The 23,751-nt window shown below is 50.2% G+C and overlaps 3 protein-coding genes and 1 non-coding gene across 4 annotated transcripts in view; 3 read left to right on the top strand and 1 right to left on the bottom strand.

The window, feature by feature from the left end:
* The window catches only part of NUP205 (nucleoporin 205), a 53,579-nt gene extending 47,705 nt beyond the window's left edge, over positions 1 to 5,874 (top strand). Inside the window, exons 38-43 of the mRNA XM_054167725.1 lie at positions 339 to 465; positions 1,038 to 1,204; positions 2,257 to 2,380; positions 3,255 to 3,380; positions 4,486 to 4,565; positions 5,529 to 5,874. Of these exons, the coding sequence (XP_054023700.1) occupies positions 339 to 465; positions 1,038 to 1,204; positions 2,257 to 2,380; positions 3,255 to 3,380; positions 4,486 to 4,565; positions 5,529 to 5,681 (777 nt within the window). The 3' untranslated portion in view covers positions 5,682 to 5,874. The remainder of the gene's footprint in view (positions 1 to 338; positions 466 to 1,037; positions 1,205 to 2,256; positions 2,381 to 3,254; positions 3,381 to 4,485; positions 4,566 to 5,528) is intronic.
* Positions 5,875 to 8,107: 2,233 nt separating this feature from the next.
* On the top strand, positions 8,108 to 14,487 carry ARL1 (ADP ribosylation factor like GTPase 1). Its single transcript, XM_054168020.1, has 6 exons — positions 8,108 to 8,211; positions 9,823 to 9,960; positions 11,578 to 11,659; positions 12,430 to 12,541; positions 13,717 to 13,895; positions 14,076 to 14,487. Exons 1-6 carry the CDS (start codon positions 8,208 to 8,210, stop codon positions 14,104 to 14,106), a joined length of 546 nt encoding a protein of 181 aa, XP_054023995.1. The 5' UTR covers positions 8,108 to 8,207; the 3' UTR covers positions 14,107 to 14,487.
* Positions 14,488 to 15,313: 826 nt separating this feature from the next.
* The window catches only part of UTP20 (UTP20 small subunit processome component), a 75,956-nt gene continuing 67,518 nt past the window's right edge, over positions 15,314 to 23,751 (bottom strand). The window contains exons 54-62 of the mRNA XM_054167650.1: positions 23,203 to 23,385; positions 22,274 to 22,405; positions 21,454 to 21,586; positions 19,624 to 19,823; positions 19,249 to 19,320; positions 18,403 to 18,675; positions 17,575 to 17,701; positions 16,157 to 16,302; positions 15,314 to 15,520 (exon numbers count right to left, since the gene is read on the bottom strand). Of these exons, the coding sequence (XP_054023625.1) occupies positions 15,365 to 15,520; positions 16,157 to 16,302; positions 17,575 to 17,701; positions 18,403 to 18,675; positions 19,249 to 19,320; positions 19,624 to 19,823; positions 21,454 to 21,586; positions 22,274 to 22,405; positions 23,203 to 23,385 (1,422 nt within the window). The 3' untranslated portion in view covers positions 15,314 to 15,364. The remainder of the gene's footprint in view (positions 15,521 to 16,156; positions 16,303 to 17,574; positions 17,702 to 18,402; positions 18,676 to 19,248; positions 19,321 to 19,623; positions 19,824 to 21,453; positions 21,587 to 22,273; positions 22,406 to 23,202; positions 23,386 to 23,751) is intronic.
* TRNAL-CAA (transfer RNA leucine (anticodon CAA)) lies at positions 17,271 to 17,382 on the top strand. Its single transcript has 2 exons — positions 17,271 to 17,308; positions 17,336 to 17,382. It is a non-coding gene; the product is annotated as a tRNA-Leu (tRNA).

Below are 23,751 nucleotides of genomic sequence, written 5' to 3'. Positions count from 1 at the left end.
GGGACTGTGCAGCCTGGAGAAGAGAAGACTCGGGGGACATTAGAGCTGCCTTCCAAAGCCTGAAAGGAGCCTGCAAGAAGACTGGAAAGAGACTTTTCATAAGAGTGTCTAGTGATAGGACAAGGGGAAATGGTTTTAAGCTGAGGGAGAGCAGGTTTAGACTGGATCTTAGAAGCTCTTCAGTATGAAGGTGGTGAGACTCTGGAATAGTTTGTTCAGAGAGGTTGTGGATGCTCTCTTTCTGGAAGTGCTCAAGGTGTTCTTGACATTTATGCATTTAAAGTTGAGCCTGTAGTTCTTGTAACTGAAATGCTATAATTTTTTTCTTCTTTTGGCAGATCTGTGCAAATGTGATGGAGTACTGTGCGTCCTTGATGTTGCAAAGTGCCCCCAGCTTTCAGCACTCTGTTTGCCTGTTCACTCCCAGCCTGTCAGAATCAACCAACCGAGATGGGCCTCGGCAGGGTGAGCTTTTTGCCTTGCAGTTCTATGAGACTAAATGCTGGGATGTTTTGACCTGGTAAAAAAGAATGAACCACAGGCTGTAGTTTAACATACACTTAATCACTTTATGCCAGTACTGGAGGCTCCAAGGAGACTTTATAGTGGCCTTCCAGTACCTGAAAGTGGCCTACAAAGATAGGAAGGGACTTTGTACAAGGGCTTGTAGCAATAGGAACAGAGGGGATGGGTTGAAGCTTGAGGAGCGTAGATTTAGACTGGAGATGAGGAAGAAATTCTTTCCTGTGAGGGGGATGAGACACTAAAACAGGCTGCCCAGGGAGGTTATGGATGCTCCCTCCCTGGAGGTGTTCAAGGCCAGATGGGATGAGGCCTTGAGCAGCTGAGCCTAGCTGAGAGGCATCCCTGCCCACGGCGGGGAGGTTGGAGTAGATATCTTTAAGGTCCCTTCCAACCTAAACCATTCTGTGATTCTACTCTGACAGAGAGCATAAAGAGCACTGATTTCTTGTTCTTAGTAAAAAGAGGAAAAACATGATAAACAAATTGTAAGAAATCTTCTTTATCTTGCCTAGATGCCCAGGCACCGGTGGTGCCCTACTGGCACTTGCCTGGCTTGGGCATTATTGTCTACCTGCTGAAGCAGAGCACCAGTGATTTCTTCAGTTACTATGACAGCCATCGGCAGAGTGTCAACAAGCTGCAAAACGTGGAGCAGCTCCCACCAGATGAAATTAAAGAGGTAATGAATTAATTCTTCTGACCCTGCAGTCTCTGTATGGCTAACTTAGACATAGCTGTTAAGGTAGAAACAGCTGTAACAGACTCCAAAGCGTCTTAGGTAAGTAATAGTTGCAGTTCTTGTGCATGTTCCTTTTGGCTGGTGAGGAAGGGGTATGTAGAGTGAGCGACCTAAACCTTCAAGGAAAATACTGGGCTTAACTTTGTAGAAGTTGTGTTTGTCATTATAGCTGGGAATACATAGAATCATAGAATTGATAAGGTTGGAAAAGACCTCAAAGATCATCAAGTCCAACCTATCACCCAAGACCTCATGACAACTAAACCATGGCACCAAGTGCCACATCCAATCCCCTCTTGAACACCTCCAGGGATGGTGACTCTACCACCACATTCCAAAGGCTAACAACTCTCTCAGTGAAGAACTTTCTCCTCACCTCGAGCCTAAACCTCCCCTGGCACAGTCTGAAACTGTGTCCTCTTGTTCTGGTGCTGATCGCCTGGGAGAAGAGACCAAACCCTTCCTGGCTATGACCTCCCTTCAGGTAGTTGTAGACAGCAATGAGGTCTCCCCTGAGCCTCCTCTTTTCCAGGCTGAACAACCCCAGCTCCCTCAGCCTCTCCCCGTAGGGCTTGTTCTCGAGGCCTCTCCCCAGCCTCGTTGCCCTTCTCTGGACACGTTCAAGAGTCTCAATATCCTTCTTAAATTGGGGGGCCCAGAACTGGACACAGGACTCAAGGTCTTGCCTAACCAGTGCTGAGTGCAGGGGCACAATGACTTCCCTGCTCCTGCTGGCCACACTTATTTCTGATGCAGGCCAGGATGCCATTGGCCTTCTTGGCCCTCTGGGCACACTGCTGGCTCCTGTTCAGAATACACAGAGTGCCTCCCTTTATTTGTTTGGTCAGCAAGGTTATGCAAACTCCAAACAGAGTTTTGAAGAAACAGTTGCTGACGAGGAAGTTTTAGATATCAGTAGATCATTTTGTTTGCTTATTTCTTTTGATGCTCTGTGATTTGTTACCATCTTCTTGTTCTCTCTCTTACCACAGCTGTGTCAGTCAGTTATGCCAGCTGGAGTTGACAAAATCTCCACTTCCCAGAAGTACGTTTTGGCAAGGCGACGCCTGGTGAAGCTGATAAACAACCGAGCCAAGCTGCTTTCACTCTGTTCTTGTATCCTTCTGAAACTGACATAGCCTCCAAGGTACTGCTCCAGAAAAGCAGAGAAATAATAAGTTGGTTTGTACCTAATTTTCTGCCCACTTTCAACACCACCTTCTGCCAAAAGGACATTTGAAATACTGAAAATCAAACCAGTCAGAGGCATTGCTCTGCTCTTGTCCCAATGGAAATACTCTCAAGTCAGTAATTCCCATCCTGGAGACCTTGCTAGGAGTTTCTGCAGGGTTGTGATGGAGTAAGTTACTACAGCCCAGCTTTTTCCACTAAGCATTCACTCAATGTGCAGTGTGGTGGAAGAAATGTCTTGAAAACGAATTTTGAGGTGCCTGCCCAAGCAACTGGAGTTTCCAGTCTTGCAGTCAGCCTTGCATGAACTTCATCTCATAAACATCACTAATTCTGTGGAGGCAACTAGTCACATACAACATAGTCTGCAGCAGATGAGAATTCTCCTCTGAAAGCTGCTGTGGGAAAGGTGTGGTTTTGGAGGCTTACCTGTTGTAGCTTTAGATCTTGCTGCCATCCTCAGCTTTAGATCACTGTCTTTGCACCTGAGCTATCATTACAAATCACATGAGCACTCCTACTGTGCTCTGGTGCACAGTGTTGGTTGAAAGCCTGTTCAAGGGTGAGTATCTGACTTTGAAGTAACCTAGCCAGCACTGCACTAAGTGCAGGGGTTAAGGAGAGAGCAAGTGGTCCATTACCAGGCCACAGCAGTGGAGGTGAGAAGCTTCTGCTGGAGGAGTGACGGATGCTTGATCTAACATCTGCCGCTGCTTTAAAGTGTGTACATGTGCTCATCTGGTAAGAGCACAATCCCCTGACAACAAAATTAGACTCCTTCACTTGGCTGTGTCTACAGATATCATAGAAACATGTCTCTTCATTCTTTGGCGTCATCTGGAACATTATCTCCTGCATTGCACACCCACTGACTCCCAAGACCCCCTGTCCTCCAGGATGTCATTTAAGAAAGGAAGGCTGCAAGGTAAAACTTCTCAGGTCCACAGGAGGACCCTGAAGATGATCAGAGGGTTGGAGCACTTTCCCTGTGGGGACAGGCTGTGAGTGTTGGGGCTGTTCAGCCTGGAGAAGAAAAGGCTCCAGGGAGACCTTATAGCAGCCTTGCAGTACCTGAAGGAGGGCTACAAGAAAGGTGGGGCAGGACTTGTAAAAGGGCTTGCAGTGATAGGATGAGGGGGAATGGATTGAAGCTTGAGGAGGGCAGATTTAGACTGGAGATTAGGAAGAAATTCTTTGCAGTGAGGGTGGTGAGACACTGGAACAGGTTGCCCAGGGAGATCATGGATGCCCCTTCCCTGGGGGTGTTCAAGGCCAGGTTGGATGAGGCCTTGAGCAACCAGGGCTAGTGGAAGCTGTCCCTGCCTGTGGCAGGGAGGTTGGAACCAGATGATCTTCAAGGTCCCTTCCAGCCCAAACCAATCTATCAACCAAAGTGTCTTTGACTAACTTCTGATGGTTAACTTTAAAACTGATTTGCTACTATGAATCTTTTGCCATTTATAGTTAATAAAAGAGATTTTATTACTCATTCCTTTGGCTTTCCTGCTGGAAAATCAGCAATACAAATCCTGCCAAGTCACAGGCTGCTGGGTTTTGTCTGTTGCACTTAACCTCCAGAGGAAAAGGAAATCTTTTCCCCCTGTTGTTCAGTTAAGTGAAGTTCAAAGAGTATAATGAGGTCAGGGATTCATAAACAATTTACAGGGGAAAAAAATCAATATAGTAATCTAAGGTGAAATGAAGAACTGCTACTTGTGGGTTTAAAGGTATTTTTATAGTTGTAGGCACCATTCACTTGCCAGAGGGTTTAAAACTGGTTGGATTTTGGTTTAAAAAATAAAAAGAGTGGGAGGAAGTCAGAAAGGGAGAAGTGATCTGGGGAGAAGCTTCTTGCTTAGTGCTGTGTTGTCATCAAAACGATTTGTGGCTCTGACTTGATGCATTTTCACTAAATAGGGAAATTACTAAATGTCTAACTTGCTGACCACTTGTAACACTGCATTTTTAAACTTCTTTTGTAACTTGATGTGGTGAGGACCAGGTCATAAGTCTAATGTCTCCTTTTCTAGGGCTGGATTCCTTCCGTTCAGAGCCCAGCCTGGACTTCGGCAGCGGACTGAATCGAGTGAGCCAGCATGACATCGAGCAGGTGAGGTGTGAGAGTGTGCTGGAAAGATTAAGCACAGCTAATGAGAGCAGCCTGACTCTAGTTCTCCCACCTCCAAATAGCCTGTGGCAACACCAATAGGACCTAACTTATTCTAGGATTAATTAATTGTTGCAATTTTTTTCTCTGTCTTTTTTTCCCCCTCTCTTTCCTCTCTCCTTCCTCTATTTTTTCCCCTCTTTTTCCTCTGTGTCTTTCCCTCCCCTCCTTTGCCTGTCTCTCTCTTTTCTTCCCCCCCATCTCTCTGTGTCTTTTTCTCCTCTGTCTCTCCCTCTGTGTCTTTTTTCCTTCCTTGCTCTGTCTTTTTTCCTCTCTCTTTTTTCCCTGCCTCTGCCCCCCTCTCTCTTTTTTTCCCTGCCTCTGCCCCCCTCTCTCTTTTTTTCCCTGCCTCTGCCCCCCTCTCTCTTTTTTTCCCTGCCTCTGCCCCTCTCTCTCTTTTTTTCCCTGCCTCTGCCCCTCTCTCTCTTTTTTTCCCTGCCTCTGCCCCTCTCTCTCTTTTTTTCCCTGCCTCTGCCCCTCTCTCTCTTTTTTCCCCTGCCTCTCTTTCCCCCCCATCTTACACCCCCTCCCTTTTTCTCTCTCTGTGTCCTCCCCCACCACCCCACGTCTTTTTCCCATCTCTGTCTCCTCAGAGCCTTCTCTTCTCCAGGCTGAAAGTCCCAGAAGATCATGTAAATATAAAGCTATTTTTTGTGTGTCTGTCCACAATCTGTAAATGCCCTGAGTCATCCAAAACCCTGTGCAGAAGGCTAATCTATTATTTAATGTAAGAGAAAAACAGAAGGGAAGAATGCAGGCTGGACTCATGAGGGGAGTCAGGAGAAACATGCTTTTGAAAGTGGTTTAGAGGACAAACCACAGCCAGGTAGTTGATGACAGACAAGCTGAGGTTCCTGACCAAGATGATTTTGCACTGGGGACTGCAACAAATCTCTTGTTTCTCAGCTTCAGCTTGAAGCCACGAACAGCTTTGGTGAGTCTCTGCAGAAGAAGCTTCTGGACATTGAAGGGCTGTACTCCAAGGTTCGGTCACGCTACACCTTTATTCAAGCTCTTGTTAGACGAATCCGTGGCCTCCTGAGGATATCAAGGACCTGAGGGACTGCTGCGTGCTGCTTGCCCCTTGAAGCAAGGTACTGGAGCAGGCCTTCTGGAGCATCACTTTTCTAGCTCATACATTTTTCTAAACAATGTCAGAAACATTTTGTTACTTTTCCTTTTCTAGTCCCTACGAGTCCCTTTTGTGTATTCTTTCCTGCTGCTCCCAACCGGACAGCAAAAATAAAGGAGTCTTTTGCACCACCTTGTGATTCCTGTGGAATTTGAAGCAAGCAAGCATTCCAAGGGAGGACACAAAGGAAGCAAAAAGGAGCTCTGCAACTGTGATGATCTTGCATGTGTGGATACCTGTGTCTGTTGATGCTGTCCTCCACAGCAGGTGTCATGAAAACATGGGCTTCGAGGTTCAGACTCACAGACTGCATCAGGTTGGAAGGGACCTGCAAAGGTCATCTTGTCCAGCCCCACTGGGTGGTGCAAGGGCACCTTTCAGCAGACTCTGATCACTCTGGTGTGGATTCTGTAGGAAAGGTCATCATTTTGCACTGTGAACTGTTTGTTTCTGCTCCTCCTTCTCCTCCTGCCTTTTGTTCAGCACAAGCTGCTGCTTTTTGGACAAGTCTAGATAAGGGGGGTAAAAAAAGCTATGGGGCAGGTGACTGCCTTATGGCTTGGGGGAGTGAAGTTTTCTGTGCTGCTCTTGCAGGCACAGGAGTATAAAGACATGAGTAAAAAAAGTGCATGAGGTTGGAACCAACATGCTGGAGTGGTTGGGTTGGTTCTGTACTTGCAGGTTGTTCTCATAAGAGACAAGGAGATATGAATATCTCTTATGTGAAAGAGAAAACAGCATAATCACTGCTGATGGACATGAGATCTGTTGGATTTCTCTCTTCCTGCAGTCTGATCTTAAAGCCCAGTTTTCCATGTGTGCCTTGCAAATTCTACCTCCCCAGAGGTTTCATTCCATTTATGGTTTCCCCCCATTTTTATGCTTTTACACTTGCTCAAACAAATTGCACAAGCTTAATGACATCATCTTTTCTGCAGGGCTTGAGGATAGCCCTGCTATCAGGTGATGCTTGTTAGCTATTCCATAGGAGCAGCAAGGAGATTAATGGTTTACAGAGTTGGGACTTTGTCTGTTGATTCTCAAGAGGGTTATTGCTTTTCCACCATCTCAGTGAACACCAGGAAATAAGGTACAGTTTCTCAAGTAGGACAAGAAGGTAACTGCAGAATTCTGCTGGCTCAGAGGATTTTGCTGCAGTTTAGAAAACGCCATTGGGTAAACAGCTGCTTGGTGTGTGGGATTTTGGTAACCTTTTTATCCACAGAATCAGAGTGGTAGGGGTTGGAAGTGCCCCCTGGAGATCATCTAGTCGAACCCACCCTGCCAAAGCAGGATGGCCTAAAGCAAGCCCCATAGGAATGTGACCCTGTGTATTTGGAAAGCCTCCAAACAAGACCTCTCTGGACAGCCTGTTGCAGCACTTTGGCACTGTCATAGCAAAGAAGGTTTTCTTCATGTTGAGGTAGTACTTCCTGTGTTTTTTGTATCTGTGGCCCCTTGTCCTGTCACTGGGCACCTGTTCATGTTGACAAGCCACCCTTAAGGTATTTGTAAACATCAATCAGATCCCCTCTCAGCCTTCTCTTCTCCAGGCTCAACAGCCCGAGGTCTCTGGGGATGTTCCAGTCCCTTAGGCATTCTCGTGGCCCTGTCTCTTTAGAACTGGGGAGCCCGGAACTGGACACAATACTCCAGATGAGGCTTCACTAGGGCAGCGTAGAGGAGCAGGAGAACTCCTTCGACCTGCTTGCTGGTCACACCCAAGAGAGCCAATGCTATATCCTGTAACTTCCAGTAGCTCACGGCGTCTCGTCACTGGCTTTGTTGTCCACTTCTCGATGGCAAAGGCAAGGCAGGCGCCGCTGCGGCTGTAGCCGTGGCCAAGTCCCGGCTGCCGGCGCCGAGCTGCCCAGCCGCAGGCTAGCGACGGCTCCCGCACACCCCAGCGCTGCGGGAGCTCAGCGCTTCTGCCGCAGGAGCCAGGCCGCCAGGGAGCTCGGCTGGCCGAGAGGAGGGGAGTTCACCGAAGTGTTTCTTTTTCAAGCGGGGAGAAGCCTGCTCCAGGCAGGCTCCGGTGCTCGCCCGGAGCAGCGCTGGCCGCTGCCGGCCGAGGCAGGCAGCTGGAGGCAGGAGGCACCGCCCCCGCCCTGCCGCTGCACGCCGCGCTGCCGCCGGCCCCGCAGATTCGTTACGGCGTGTTTCTAGCGGTGTGTTTCTGAACAGCTCGGTTTGTTCTTTTTTATTCGGTTTTTTTTTAATCCCTTTCTTCCTGTCTCCTTCCCGCCCGGATCTACCTGCAGCCCCGTGGTCAGCCCTTTCCTGCCCAGCTGCGCCCCGGCTCCGTGTCGAATCGGCGGGGCGGGGGCAGGGAGCGCCTCTTTTACCCTGCCTGGCTTTCGACGTGGAGCTGGCGAGCGGCAGCGCCTCGGCGGCGGCAGGGCCAGCGCAGCGCAGCGGGGCGGGGTGCCCGCGCACGGCCGTACCAGCTCGACATGGGTGAGGAGCGGGCGGCAGGGGGGGAAGGAGGCCGGGGGGTGGCGCGGGGCGGCGGGACGGTGCAGGGGGCTCCGCTCGCTGTCCCCCCACCCCCGCGCCCGCTGGCCTCCGGAGACGTGGGGGTGGGGAAAGGGGATGCGGAGCGGGCGGCAGCCACCGGAGCGGTGCTGAAAGAGGCAGGAGGAGGAGAGCAGATGGCCTCCCGCCTACCGGCTCTGCGGAGCGCCGGGCCGGGAGAGGCTGCGGCCGCACCTGCCTCCCGTACGGGCCGGGCCGAAGCCGTGGCTGTCGGCGGCCGGGTCCTGGCGCTGGTGCGGTGCTGGGCCGCTTTCAGCGCTTCGTTCTTCCCCGTGCTGTGACGAGTGGTGTGAACAGGTCGTAGTGCTCTCGGGACTGGTCTGAATTAAGCTCTGGTTCAGGTAGGGGGTTGCTAATAAGGGACTGCTTATGAAAATTGGCTTTGTAGAATAGAAAGAGGCCCTGAATCATGGTGCGGCTCAGTCATCTAGTGCACCCCCTCCTGCCGTGGGCAGCGACACTTTCCACCAGACCAGGTGGCTTCATCCAACTTGGTCTCGAACACTTCCAGGCTCAGAGGAGACCTTATTGCTGTCTACAACTACCTGAAGGGAGGTTGTAGCCAGGTGGGGGCTGGTCTCTTCTCACAGGCAAGCAGCACCAGAACGAGAGGACACAGTCTCAAGCTGAGGTTTAGGCTGGATCTTAAGAAGAAATTCTTCACAGAAAGAGAGATTGGCCATTGGAATGTGCTGCCCAGGGAGGTGGTGGAGTCACCGTCACTGGAGGTGTTTAGGAAGAGGCTGGATGGGGCACTTGGTGCCATGGTTTAGTTGATTAGATGGTGCTGGGTGATAGGTTAGACTTCATGATCTTGAAGGTCTTTTCCAACCTGCTTAATTCTACTCTATTCTAACATAATACCCAACACCTTGTGACAGCTAAACCATGGCTTCAAGTGCCATGTCCAATCCTTTTCTGAACACCTCCAGGGACGCTGACTCCACCACCTCCCTGGGCAGCCCCATGTCATTGCTCCTGGCTTAGATCATTCCTTCTGTACTTAAACAGCTGTTAGGCACAAACCAGGTGTTAGGCTGGCCACAAGCATTTAAAGAGTGAGATGTTGGGGCAAGCAGAGAAAAGGGCTTGTAATGGACTGTGATTTAACACATCCCTGCTGACTTACACCTGACTTTGAGAAGAAAGAACAGAATGGTCCTGTGGGAGACTGCAAACACCAGAAAGGATTCTTTCAGGCCTCAGCATGTCCTTGTATAGTCTCTTGTATTGACAAGACAGACTCTGATGCAAACAAAAAAGAAGCTGGCTCAGATTTTGGCAAAAGAGAGGAGGAAAAAGCATCCCAACTGCAGTGAGAAGGTTGATGCTGCTGCCACGTGGCTTTGCTGGACTGAGCTACCACAAATAGCAGCATGAAGCCAGGGAAATAGAACAGGGGGCAGCCACTTGAACCTGAACCAACTTTCCCCTGCAGAAAAGGAACATGTTGCTTAGGAGGAAGTGAGGTTGGTCTGACTCCCCTTCCATATTGCTAGCTGACAGCTTTCTGCTCTGGTTTTCCACTTGCAGGGGGCTTCTTCTCCACCATCTTTTCCAGCTTGTTTGGAACTCGGGAGATGAGGATTCTGATCCTGGGGCTGGATGGGGCAGGAAAAACAACCATTCTCTACAGGTTACAAGTTGGAGAAGTCGTTACCACCATTCCAAGTGAGTGATCAGTCCCCCAGTGAACACCTCTAGCTGTAATGCTTTGTGAGCTGAGCTCCTGCATAGTTCCTTCACAAGCAAAAGGACCTCAGGTTGTGGGAGCCTTGCATTGTTGTGTTGAAGAACTTTGCTTTCACAGCTGTGTTACAGTGTCCTGCTGAAGTTCTACTGATGGGAATACTTTCTGCTGCTTTGCTCAACACAAAAAGCATTTGACCTGAAGCTTGTTCCCATGATTTGGTAGGATGTTCTTGATGGGTAAATGCTCAGCACATAGTAGCTGTTGACTATAGAAGCCTTTTGTGTTGTGTTTCTCTGGGCTGGCAGGAAAAGGAATGACACATGTTGGTTCTCCCTCCCCTTTACTCTGCCCTGGTGCAACCACACCTGGAATACTGTATCTGGTTTGGGGCTTTCCAGTTCAAGAGAGGCAGGGATCCACTGGAGAGAGTCCCACAGAGAGCTCTCAGCATGATTAAGGCACTTGAAGTCATCTCTTCTATGAAGAAAGACTGACCCGAGCCCTAGGGCTGTTTAGTGTTGAGAAGGGAAGGCGGAGAGGGGATCTTACCAATGTCTGTAAATATCTGAGGGCTGGGTGTCAAGATGAAGGTGCCAGGCTCTTTTTGGTGGTGCCCAGTGATAGCACAAGGAACAGTGGGCACAAGCTGGAACTCAGGAGGCTCCACCTCAACATTAGGAGACACTTCTTCACTGTGAGGGTGCTGGAGCCCTGGAACAGGCTGCCCAGAGAGGTGGTGGAGTCTCCTTCCCTGGAGAGTTTCAAACCCCACCTGGATGTGTTCCTGTGTGGCCTGTCCTAGGTGCTCCTGCTCTGGCAGGGGGGCTGGACTCAAATGATCTTTCAAGGTCCCTTTCAACCCCTAACATTCTGTGTGATGTGCTGTATCACCTTATTGCCACCTTCTAGATACCACAGTGTCAGGTCTTCTGCTCAGAAGTTTATTCTGCTGTGGTCTTAGGAGAGCACAGATCTGGGTCGACCCAAAGGACACAGTCCTTAGTGTTCTATTGCTGTCAGTTGTGTACTCAGTTACCAAAAGAACAGTTACCCAAAGTAAGCAATCCTTCAGCCCCTGCTCTGGTTATTTGGGGGATTTCAGGCACACCTCTCCTCACTTTGAACAACTTGTTATAGATCTCTGCACTGACTGCAGTGAGTCCATGGATTCATAGAATGACTTGGGCTAGAAGAGACCTTGAAGATCATCTAGTTCCAACCCTGCTGCCATGGGCAGGGACACCCTCCACTAGATCAGGTAGCTCAAGGCATCATCCAGCCTGGCCTTGAACACCTCCAGGGAGGAAGCATCCCCAACCTCCCTGGGCAACCTGTTGCAGTGTCTCACCACCCTTGCTGGAAAGAATTTCTTCCTAATAACCACTCTAAATCTGCCCTCCTGAAGCTTCAATCCATTCCCTCTCTTCCTATCACACCATTTGTTGAGCCATAAATGTTTTGCAAAGGGCATGAACTTCATCATGCAGCTACTGAGACTTCTCTAACATGAAAAAATTCAAACTTAAGTGCTGTAGAGCTCTCCAGAAAGAATAAGCAGCAGTTACCTGGAGTGAAACTGTTTGACTTTGTTCCAGCCATTGGCTTCAATGTTGAGACCGTGACATACAAGAACCTGAAATTTCAAGTGTGGGACTTGGGAGGACAGACAAGCATAAGGTAAGAGAACTCTTGAAATGAAAAATAGATCATTAAATGTCTCACAGGGAGAAAAACAAAAGGCTAAGTGCTCAGAATTCTCATAGCTGTCACCTCTGAAAATTGGTTCTCAAACTTCAGGAGAGCACTTTGGGCTGACAGGATTCAGGTAAAACCTGTCTGGGACTGCAGATTGCAAAGAAGCAAGTGGATGTTTTCACTGGAGTACAGCTGTGCTTTGAAGAAGAGTTTTTGCTTGTGTAGGAGGCAGTTCACAGAACATTAGGGGTTGGAAGGCTCCTTCCCTCCCTTTCTCCCCTCTCTGCTGCCCTTCCCTCCCTTTCTCCCCTCTCTGCTGCCCTTCCCTCCCTTTCTCCCCTCTCTGCTGCCCTTCCCTCCCTTTCTCCCCTCTCTGCTCCCCTTCCCTCCCTCCCTCCCCTCTCTGCTCCCCTTCCCTCCCTCCCTCCCCTCTCTGCTCCCCTTCCCTCCCTCCCTCCCCTCTCTGCTCCCCTTCCCTCCCTTTCTCCCCTCTCTGCTTCTTTCCCCCCTTTTCTTTAACCTTTTCCTGCAGCTTTGTTTTCTTTGTCTCCTGCTGTTGAGACTTCTTGCACTGCCTCTTCATTTCTGCAGCCTCTCGAGGATCCCTTCTACTTGCCTCTTGGGGCCTTTCACCCCAGAGCCTGTGTTTTCACTTCCTGTGGGTAACCTGGATTTCATTCCCTGGCTAAAAGCTTTGCTAGAGGTGGGGAAGCTGTGTGTGGAGCCTCCCTCTCCCTCCCTCTCCCCTGCAGGCCCTACTGGCGCTGTTACTACTCAAACACAGATGCTGTCATTTACGTGGTGGACAGCTGCGATCGAGACAGGATTGGCACCTCCAAATCAGAGCTCGTTGCTATGCTGGAGGTAAGGAAAGGAGGCTGACACTGGTAGCAGCAGAGCAGAAACTGAGACATTGAACCTTTGGGGGGTGTCTTTTCTGGGTTTGGGGTGTTTTTTTAAGTGAATGTGAAATTTGGTTTGGTGAATGAAGCTCAGCTCAGCTTCTCTGTGCAGCTTCAGCCCTCAGGACGCTTCTGAGGGAAAAGCATTAAATCCACTGCAGGTATTTCACAGGTTTGGGCAGCATTTGGGCAGTGAGGGAGTTACAGGTGGCCTCCTCATGCAAATTTGTCTGCAAGGACAGCTGATCAGTATCACAGTACATTAGGGGTTGGAAGGGACCTTCAGAGAGCCAGTCCAACCCCCCTGCCAGAGCAGGATCACCTAGGAGAGGCCACACAGGAACACATCCAGGTGGGGTTTGAAACTCTTCAGGGAAGGAGACTCCACAACCTCTCTGGGCAGCCTGCTCCAGGGCTCTGTCACCCTCACTGTAAGGAAGTTTCTCTTCATGTTGAGGTGAAATGTCCTATGTTCAAGCTTCTATCTGTTGTTCTTTGTCTTATTACTGTGCACCACTGAAAAGAGCTTGGCCCCTTCCACCTGACACCCAGCCCCCAGATATTGATCAACACTGAGCAGATCCCCTCTCAGACTTCTTCAGACTAAACAGCCCCAGATGTCAGTCTGTCTTCACAGGAGAGATGCTCAAGTCCCCTAACGATCCTCATGGCTCTCCCACAGGGCAGTTCTGACTGCCCTGTGATAGGCAGACACACCTTCCACTAGACCAGGTAGCTCAGAATCCCATCCAGCCTGGCCTTGAACACTCAGATCTTACCCCCTACTATGTCTGAAGCTGAAAACCACATATAGAAGAGAGTAACCTAAACAAGAAGAGCTGAGCCAAACTTTGTTGGTTTTTTCCACCCCCAATTCCTGCAAGCTCTTTGACAGCCCTCTTAAAGCCCACTTGCTCCATGATGTAACCAGGCACCCTTTGGAGCTGCTCCTCTGGTGGTCTCTTGCTGGGACTGACAGTAGGTGACAGAGAAGCTTCTAAAGAACAAAGATCAGCCCCCTGGAGAGCATTAGGTTGAAGTTCCTATAAATTATTTGGGTTTTCTGTGCTCAATTTCAGTTAAGGTCTGCAGCAACTTGCCCCATTTCTCCCCCCCCCCTTTCTTTTTGTTCTTCAGGAAGAAGAGCTGAAGAAAGCCATTTTGGTGGTCTTTGCAAATAAGCAGGACATGGAACAGGCCATGACTCCCACAGAGATGGCAAATGCCCTGGGCTTGCCAGCCCTGAAGGACCGCAAGTGGCAGATATTCAAAACCTCTGCAACTAAAGGCACAGGGCTCGACGAAGCCATGGAGTGGTGAGTCACAGCCCAGTCCTGCTGCCTCCATTACCAACCCAGCTTGGTCAGTGCTGAGACTCCATCTGTAGAGAGTCTGCCTGACACAAAACTCCACAGGAGAGGAGTAGCTTTCTCCCCCAAAGCATTCCCACACAACCAAAATGACTTCCCAGTAACCTAACTTCATCTTGTTTGTAGGTTGGTGGAGGCCTTGAAGAGCAGGCAGTGATAGGAAGCTGAGCACCTGCCCAGAAGTCTCTCAGCTGCATCCAGCATCCCTCTTTCTGCAGTCCAAAAGTATTTTCAGGCCACAACTGTTTGTAAATAGGACAAATTTGGAGTTTGATTTCAGTCATGTGGATGCCTCTCTTGCATTGTAGAACTGAACCAAGTGACTGTCTGTGTACATTATGATGATGTTCCAGGTCTTTCTCTCTGTTTAAAGGATGTACTTATGTTAATTTGTATGAAAGTCTTACTGGCTGGCAAGGTTTGGGGGTGTTTTGTTTGGTTGTTATTCTTCCCCCCTCCCCTTTGGTGGTTTTGAGTGGTTACTCTGTTTGTCTGAGTGCAACACTAATAAATCTGGACCTGACAGCTGTACTCACCCTGGTGTCCCTTGCTGACAGAAACAACTCCAGCTGCTGCCAGTTCTGAAAGCCACAGAGCTGCATGGTTGGAGAGCTCCTTAGACTGAGGCTGCACTTCAGAAGCCTTCAGTGTGGAGCTGCTGTTAGAATGGAAGGCCAGCAACAGGGGTAAGAGTGTGCTAGAGCTGGAGAGTGGAGTGAGAGTGGAATGGGGGTGTGAGTGCAGGGGGGTGGGAGTGTGTGTGGAAGGGGGGTGCTAGTGGAGTGCTTGTGGGGGCAAGCGGAGTGGGGTGCGAGTGGAGTGCTTGTGGGGGCGAGCAGAGTGGGGGGCAAGTGTGGAGTGCTTGTGGTGGTGAGAGTGCAGTGCAGTGCTTGGAGTGGACAAGGAATGGAATGGAATGGAATGGAACAGACCTGGTCAGCAAAAACCCCACTTCACATCACCACCTCCTCACCCAACACCACCACCGTACCCACTTCCCTCTTCTGCCCTAGGTCACCCCTCAGTCTGCTCCATGCTGCACACTGCTGTTACATCCCCCCTCGTGCTCCCTGCTCTTACAGCCCTTTTGCAAACACAACAATGCTATACTTCTCCCCCCCCAGCATCCTCACAGCCACCACCCAAGCCCCCACAGCACCCACCTTTTACAAATCAAGTACAATTTAATACAGATGGCCTTGGCCACTCCTCTGTACAGGCTCTGCTCAACATACAGGCTTAGAGAACAACTTCACAACCTATTCAAGATCCTCCATGAAAAACATGACATGAAAGCCACACTCATAAATACAGAGACATTATGGAAAGATCCTCTTTTTCCCTTTCTTTACCACCACTGCCTTCTTCACCTTCAAATGACTCCTCAATTCATCCTGCAGGAGGGAAAAGCTTGCTCATTCCACCATTGCTAGATCCTTCAGTGCATGGCTTCGAGGTCTCTTGGCCTTGTAGGCAGGCCGTAGAAACTCTATTTTCCTCTTCCTGCTTTCTGCCTTACTCTTGTGCCTCTTCAGCTTCTTCCTTGCAGCAATGTCAGGGTTTGCCACAGTCTACAGGGAAAACACAGACATTTCTTTGTTCCCATACACATCAGGTACTGCCCAAGAAGCTGGGGCCTAGCAGGACCACACAGACATTTTCTTGCCCTTCTCAGGAGTGACAGCATTTTGCCTGCTCACTCTGCCCAGGTTTACCTCCACTCTTAGGGTCAGCAGCAACACACAGCTGCCACAGCCTCAGCTAAAGCACTTTCCTCTCACCTTTCAGAAATCAATGCCTTTTTTTGCAGTGGAGCATGGTACATTGAGGTTGAACTCAAGAGGAAGTTCTTCACACTGGGGCTGCTGAAATACTGCAACAGGTTGCTCACAGGATGTGATGGAGGCCTCCAGACCCCTCCCCAGCTTTGTTGCCCTTCTCTGGACACCTTCCAGCATCTCAACATCTTTCCTAAACTGAGGGTCCCTGAACTGGACACAGGACTCCAGGTGTGGCCTAACCAGTGCTGAGTACAGGAGCAGAGGCAGGGGTTGGGCAAGATGACCTTGGAAGGTCCCATCCAACCCCATGCATTCTATGACTCAATTCCAGATGAAGCACTTCCTCAGAACTCACCTTCCCAGTCAGCTCTCAAGCCTTAAGATAAACCCTGTTTCTTTTTCCCAGCAGAGAGAGCAAAAGCTTACCTGCAAAGCTCTCTGCTTTTTCCTCATGGCTCTTTTCTGACTGGCCTGTTTCTGCACAGAGGAAAAGGCCAGCGAGAAGGCCTCCAAGCCAACCAACTTCTTCAGCAGTTCTATGATTTCTTGGGAAAGGTTCTTCAGTGTTGGATCTAAATAAACCAAAATCACCATGCTTCATCTTTCCAGCACATGCAATGAAAGCCAAGAGCCTAGCAAGGATTCCTCTTCCTTCACTAAAGGATGACTCTATCTTGCCCCCACTATGCTGTCGAGACCAAAGTGAAACCTGCTGGGTCTTCACCAGCTTTCCCAGAGGGCCACAAGTGGTGCTTCACACAGGCAAAAAACAGAACAAGAAAGCTTTTGAGAGGCAAAGCTGGTCTTCAGAATAAAGGCATCACAAAGTTTATTAGAAGAGGTTTGCTGTGTGTTAGCCACCAGGGCTCTTAGGGAGTAGCCTTGTTGGAAATAGAGATGATTCCAACCTTGCCAGTCAGTATAATAAAGGCTGGCTTAATGGTCAGGATCACTAACTAGTTACAGTGGATTAAAGCCCCTCCCATGTCACTGTGCATGTGGCACACACTAAGGGTCATGTTCTCTATGGCAAAAGGGGGAGCTTGGGGAAAGCACCAAGCAACCACCAAGCTGGTGATTCCAACCTGGCCAGTGCCTTGCTCTGCAGTGACACCAGCTGCCGTAACACACACCCTGCTTTACATTAAAACTGAAGCACTTAACCCCAGGGCATGGATCTTCAAGCCCCTAAGCCCCACAGCTTGGCACCAGCTTTGTTCTGCCTTCAACAAGAGCCACACTCTGTTCCTCTCCTCAGCAGGGATTCCATGATTCTTGCCACCAGGAGTCCACCCTTGAGTGCTACAGCAGCTGCCCAAGCTTTACCCACTTGCATGCAGGAGCTGCCTAACTTCAGTCCAGTCCTTGCCCACACACAGCTTTGTGTTCCAGCTGTCAAACACTCTCCTCTCTTCCTTTTTTTGGTTAGACTGCAAGCAGGTGAAGTTCACTGATGATGGCACCTATGCCTCAAAAGGGATGACAGGCAGGTGGTGCTTGTGCTGGGGCAGGGCTCTGACACTTTCCTTTGGGAGGGAGCGTCAGGATGGCCGAGTGGTCTAAGGCGCCAGACTCAAGGCTTGGAGCTCCTTCCTGCATCTGGGAATGCTGGTCTCCGTGTGGAGGCGTGGGTTCAAATCCCACTCCTGACAGTGGCTTTTGGCCTATGGTGTGGCTCAGTTGGTAGCAGATAAGACCTTTAATGGGGAAGGTCGTGAGTTCAAGCCTGCAGTGGGCACTAGTGTCCTCCCTACTCTAGTCATGAGGTCTGTGGTGACAGGTTGGACTCGATGATCTTTGAGGTCTCTTCCAACCTTAGTGATACTGAATACTGAATAACTTACCTTGCTCTGCATAGTTGCTGTTTAGCTCCCTGTACAGAGGGGTGAGGATTGTTGGAAGGTATGGCCTGATCCTGTCTTTCCCCAGATCCACCGAGATTGCTCCCAGGAACTTAAAGATGCAGCTTCTCTGAAAATGAGTGTGTGGGACATGAAGTGAGGAAGGCTGGAAGGAAACTGCCTTGCTGAACTGCTGCTAGAGTGCTGTGCCTCACTGTCCAACACACTGGATGTTGTTTCAGACACCAGAGTCAGAAACTCATTGCTGTTGCAAGGTCTTAATGCAGCCCAGCACAGCCTTCAGATGAGTCACGAGCCCAAGGGATCTGCAAAGGTGTGAGCTGTGACTCCACTGGATTGGCAGCTGGCAACACTTTGAACAGGAATGTTCTCACTGCCCTGTCCTCAGGCAGCTGAAGGAAGACACTAAAGCTCAGCCCCTCCAAGGCTGCACCACAGCCTTAGGAAAGCAGCACAGCAGCTTCCTTCACGTTCTCCCACAGCCCAACCTTCTCCCAGCATGTAAGCCCCTGCTGCCATTCCCCTGCCTGCACAAACCTAGCACTCTCAGGCTTTCAAAGGCAGTGCTCTCTGCTCCTCAGCTCTGTGCCTTTGGATGTTCCACCCTTCCACCAGACAGCCAGAGGGCTGGAAGCATTAACAAGGAGAAGCAGACCAGCACAAGCTTTTCCTGAGACTCCTCACTTCTCACTTCAGCACCAGCTCCCAACACCTGCTGCAGTTGGCCCCTTGGAAGCAAGCAGCCAGGGCAGCAGCCTGATGTGGAAGTGCCCAGCACACCAAAAGCAGTTTGTGTAACTCTGTTCTTACCTTCAGAGGGATCCTAGGGGAATATGCTGCTTCCCTCTTTGCCATGAGAGAGAGCTTCTTCATTAACCACAGCAATGTGGCTGGCTGGTCTTTCTTTTCCCTCTCCTCTCCTTTCCCCTCTCCTTGAGCAGAAACATCTTTTTCTTCCTCATCTTCTGAGGCCTCCTGTCCTCCTGCTTCAATACCAACCTCTCCTTCAGCCTCTTTACCTTCTTCTGAGGCAGGGGCTAGCAAGTAAACAACTTTTGCCACAAAAAGCAAATTCTTTATGACCTGAGTGCAAACACAGAGTAGTCAGTCACCGTGGGCTCCACAGTGCCCAGGATATCTGTGAGCCCAGGCTACATCTGACAGAGGAACTGGCCAACCCAGGAGGCTTGCTCCTAACAGGAAGGACCACCTCAGTATGCTGCTGTAAGCTGGCAGTCCCCTTGCTTAGCATGCTCCAACATCCCCCGAGGCAGGGCTGCTCATTTTGTCTTCCCCACCTGGCTCTCCTCAAGGAAATCTCCCAGCAAACAGCCAAGGCTCCAGGGAGCCAGCATCAGAGATGTGACTGCAGAGTCAGACTGTCCCTGGCAGCAGGGATTCCCAGTTCTGCCCTGCATGGTGCCTTCTCTTGCTGTCCCTGCCACCCATCAGCCCTTCCAGCAGACTTGACACCCACAAGGGGGAATTGTTTGGGTCCTTCTGGGACATGCACCTGCTCTGATGCCCTCAGCACAGAGCAACTGGCCCTGCACTGTGTCTTTGCCCCAAGCCACACCAGCCACAAGTGCTGCTGTCCTGATTTGACATAACACTCCCTCATGGGCCAAGGCCAGCTCCCACTCCTTCTGCTCTTACCTGCTCTCCCAGAGACAGGTCCAGGAACTTGGACTGCAGCTGATGGCAGAAGGCAAATGCAAGTTCCTTCATCTGGGGAGAGAAAAAAGAAGGAAATTGCTCCATGAGTTCTGCAGTCACCAAAGGCAGTTCCCAGAGGAGGCCAAGGGACTGGCTCAGCACTACTTCTGCCTGTCTAGAGGTGACTCTCTGTGCTGCTGAGAACATGATCCCAGGGAAGCCCCCTCTCAGCAGCAGAGACATTTCCTCAAATGCATTAAGTGCCTGGGATGAGGCAGCAGGCACACAACTAGAAGAGAAGCCTGTGTGCCAGACTGCAGCACTGGTTCTGTGTCCCAGCCAGGCAAGGGGCATGAGCAGCATGGACATCATTACCTTCTTGTCCAGTTCAGCAGTCAAGAAGACTGTGGATGGTGGCACCTTTGCTGATGACTGTTTCCTCTTCTCTGCCTTTCTTTCCTTCCACTTGTTGACAAGATCTTCTGGCTTGTAAGATGCAAACAACAAGCCAAAGATCTCAGTAGCTGTCAGCCAGACCCAGCTGTGAGGATACCACAGGTGAGACTGGACATGACCTGGAGGATAAAAGGCCAAAACAAAACCTTTCAGCAGAGGAGCTGGTTCACTGAGACCAGGAACAGAACCAAGTCTCCCCAGGAATTCCCACAGCACACACTATAATGAAAAAGTGAAGGAAATTAACTGTGCTCATCTGCTCAGACATAACCCAAGACTTCTTAGCAGCTCTAGCCAGCCAAAGGAGACAGCAGCAAAGCCCTACAGGCAGCCAACTGTCCCCACAGAGACCAAATGTTCTCATATACACCCACAGCACCTCCAAAGATGAGGCCACTGTTTGAAAAGTGATGGCAACTGAGACTCAGGTGAGCTGTTCCTGCTGCAGGTGGTCAGATCAAACCCTGGGATGGGGGAGGAGGATGCTTCAGAGAGGAGATGCAGTTTCCCTCTTGTCTTGCCTCTGACTGAGCTGCACCCCACCAAGCACCCCAGCATTTACAAGTTATCTCCTGTCTCACTAAAGGCACCTGGCAGCCCAATCTCTTTGAAGACATGAACCAGCCAGGTGCAGGCCTTCCAACAGCAGCAAATGTGTCAGGAATAATGTGGCCAGCAGGAGCAGGGAGGTCATTCTGCCCCTGTGCTCAGCACTGGTTAGGCCACACCTGGAGTCCTGTGTCCAGTTCTGGGCTCCTCAGTTTAGGAAAGATGTTGAGATGCTGGAAGGCATCCAGAGAAGGGCAACAAAGCTGGGAAGGTGTTTGGAGCACAGCCCTGTGAGGAGAGGCTGAGGGAGCTGGGGTTGCTTAGCCTGGAGAAGAGGAGGCTCAGGGGAGACCTTCTTGCTGTCTACAGCTCCCTGAAGGGAGGTTGTAGCCAGGTGGGGGTTGGTCTCTTCTCCTAGGCAACCAGCACAAGAACAAGAGAACACAGTCTCAAGCTGTGCCAGGGGAGGTTTAGGCTGGATGCTAGGAAGAAATTCTTCACAGAAAGAGAGATTGGCCATTGGAATGTGCTGCCCAGGGAGGTGGTGGAGTCACCATCACTGGAGGTGTTTAAGAGGAGACTGGATGGGGTGCTTGGTGCCATGGTTTAGTTGATTAGGTGGTGTTGGGTGATAGGTTGGGCTTGATGATCTCAAAGGTCTTTTCCAACCTGGTTAATTCTATTCTATTCTATTCTAAATGAAACAAAGCCAAGGCACCAAAAATGCCAACCTGACACTGTACAATGGCTCTCAGAGGGAAAGAAAGAAACTGCTCCAATCAAATAACCTCCAGGCTATAACCTCCTGGCAGGAGCACAGTATTTGCAGCACTGCTCCCATGTGTCATTGCTTGCTTGCTTGCTCATATGGATGAGCTCATCAGGAAAAACTCAGCTTCCCAGGAGAACAGAATGTTTTCATGCAGGAGGATGTAATTGTGGTCAAACACCCAACAAACAGTCTGCAACTATTTGCTCTTGGGGTAAAATAAAATACTTCCCAGCAACTGAGACAGAGAATGCTTTGTTTTCCTCAACCATGTAACCTTTTCCACTGACATCTTCTCTCTCAGTGCCCAGGCACTGCTGCATGTTAGCATTTAGCAGCATGCAAACATTGTACACAGCAGAGCTCAGGTCCCACATGGGACACAGGAGAATCTTCCTCCTTCCACAGCTGTAATCATTCCTGGTACTTACCCCAGATACTGCTCACAACATCACTGCTCTTGGTTAGCTGAATCAAGTTGCAGTCTGTGATTAGCTTTGTTACCAGCACAAGAAAGCTGAAGAGCAGCCTATCTGCTGCCTTCTCCTCCTCCTCTTCAGTTATCTAATAAAATCAACAAGCCAAGAAAGAAGCTTATGAGGACCTGAAGACACTGCTTGTTTACCCTACTAGATACATTTCAGATCAACTGAGGAGAAAAAGGCTGGGACCTGACAGCAGCTCCACCAAAGCATCTCTTCTGGAGACTGAACCTCTGCAGAAAATGATCAGGGGGCTGAAGCACCTCTCCTGTGAGGACAGGCTGAGGGAGCTGGGGTTGTTCAGCCTGGAGAAAGCTCCAGGGAGACCTAATAGCATCCTTGCAGCACCCTAAGAGTGGGCTACAAGAAGGCCGAGATGGACTGCAGTGATAGGATGAGGGGCAATGGTTTGAAATGAGAGGGGATTTAGATTGGAAGTTAGGAACAAGGTCTTTGCCTTCCACCCACAAGAGATATTGATAGGGGCCAGGGCAAGGAGCAATGTATCTGCTGGTTACACTGCATGGCTGCAGGCTCAGGCTGGGTGGCTTTGCAAGTCCCTTTGCCTTTGTGTGGTACATGACACCAAATTTGGGCTAACTGCCAAAAATGTGCTTTTAGGCCAGTGAGGTCCTCTTCAGAGCACACCTGTGTGTGTTGTGGCTTGCTCAGTAGGTCCAACAGTTAGCTATCTTCCACACTTCTTTCCTCCTTTCCCATTCTCTTAATTCCCCTGCCCCAAGCCTCCCAAGTGGGAAGAATTACTCACATCTTCAAATTCAGCTGGGTTGATTTCTTTTTCAATCAAGGTGAGGACAGCTGGCAGCCGCCGTTCAAACATCACTCCCTCCACTTCCACAAACAAACCACAGGCCTGGGCAGCCAGCCTCCTGTGGGAGCTCTGCCAACAGAAGTTACAGCATCCCTTGGCACTGCTGGATGATCCAATCCTGCAGCTCCCACGTGCAGGAAGTGGTAACAATCACCCCCTCCCCCCACCCCACCTTTGACTGCAGCAACAGCATCTGGTTTTCAGAGTACTACAGACAAAGGAGATGCTGCCAGCTAGGTTCAGAAGTGTCTGGCAGCAGAGGTTACCCCTGGAAACACACCCCAAAAGTGAAGGACAAAATGCCTTTCCCAGCCCAGTTCCCAGCTGCAAGGCTCTCAGGGCTACTCTGCTCTCACAGCTGTAAGCTAGAACTGAACATATTGGAGATGATAGCAGAACTGTGTCCAGTTCTGGGCTCCCCAGCTGAAGAGGGACAGGGAAATACTGGAAAGAGCCCAACAGAGGGCCATGAGCATGATGAGGGACTGGAGCACCTCTCGTGAGCAAAGGCTGAGAGACCTGGGGGTGATCAGACTGGAGAAGAGAAGGCTGAGAGGGACTCTGAGCAGCCTCTCCTCACAGGGCTTGTGCTTGAGACCTCTCACCAGCCTTGTTGCCCTTCTCTGGACACATTCAAGTGTCTCAACATCCCTCTTCAATTGAGGGGCCCAGAACTAGCAACAGCTATGCACTGAGCACAGCTTTAAAGAGCTTTTATTCTAAGCTGGGTCTTGTCCATACTCCTTTCCTCAAACTATTTAGTCAGGTACCACTGAAACTCATGAATCCAGCAGACCTGTTACTAGCAGGCTCTCACCTGCCTTAATTTTACTCAGCCCCCAAAGAGAGAAGAGACCAAAGAATACCTTTGTGCTGTGAAACCACTCTGTGACCAGGGAAAACATCAGGTCTTGGTTTTCAGTGCTGATCTTGCTGAGCAGAGACTTACAGGTCAAGGCTGCCATCTTTTTACATTTGGCAGAGTCGTCGTTGATCATCATCATACAAAGGGAGAGGAAGAACAGCCCACAGTATTTATGGAGGAGATCCTAGAGAGAAACAACCATAAGTCAACCACAGATCCCCCTGGAGCTTCTGGCAGGTAAAGGGGAGAGAGTTGTTTGTTGCACCACGAACAGGAACAATGTCAGCCCTGCGCAGGCTCCGTGCCAAGCCAGCTGAACTGAAAGGGATGCTCCAGGGGCTGGAGGGGGCAGAGCAGCCCCAGCCCTGCTCTGAGTTGCTAATAACATGCCCCTGGGGCAGCAATGTGGGTGTCAGACCCTGAGGGGCACTTTCCTGTGCAGCTCTCACTGAAACAGGCTTAAGTCCCTCAGCACTGCAGCTATCAGCCCAGAGGTCCTTCCCTGAAAGACAGCAGCTCTTTGTCACTCACAGAGCTGCCAGAGCCCAAG

This window comes from Dryobates pubescens, chromosome 15 (genome assembly GCF_014839835.1).
Source record: "Dryobates pubescens isolate bDryPub1 chromosome 15, bDryPub1.pri, whole genome shotgun sequence".
Taxonomy (NCBI): domain Eukaryota; kingdom Metazoa; phylum Chordata; class Aves; order Piciformes; family Picidae; genus Dryobates; species Dryobates pubescens.
The sequence above is the reverse complement of the archived record's forward strand: the minus strand, read 5'-3'. Positions and strand labels throughout refer to the sequence as shown.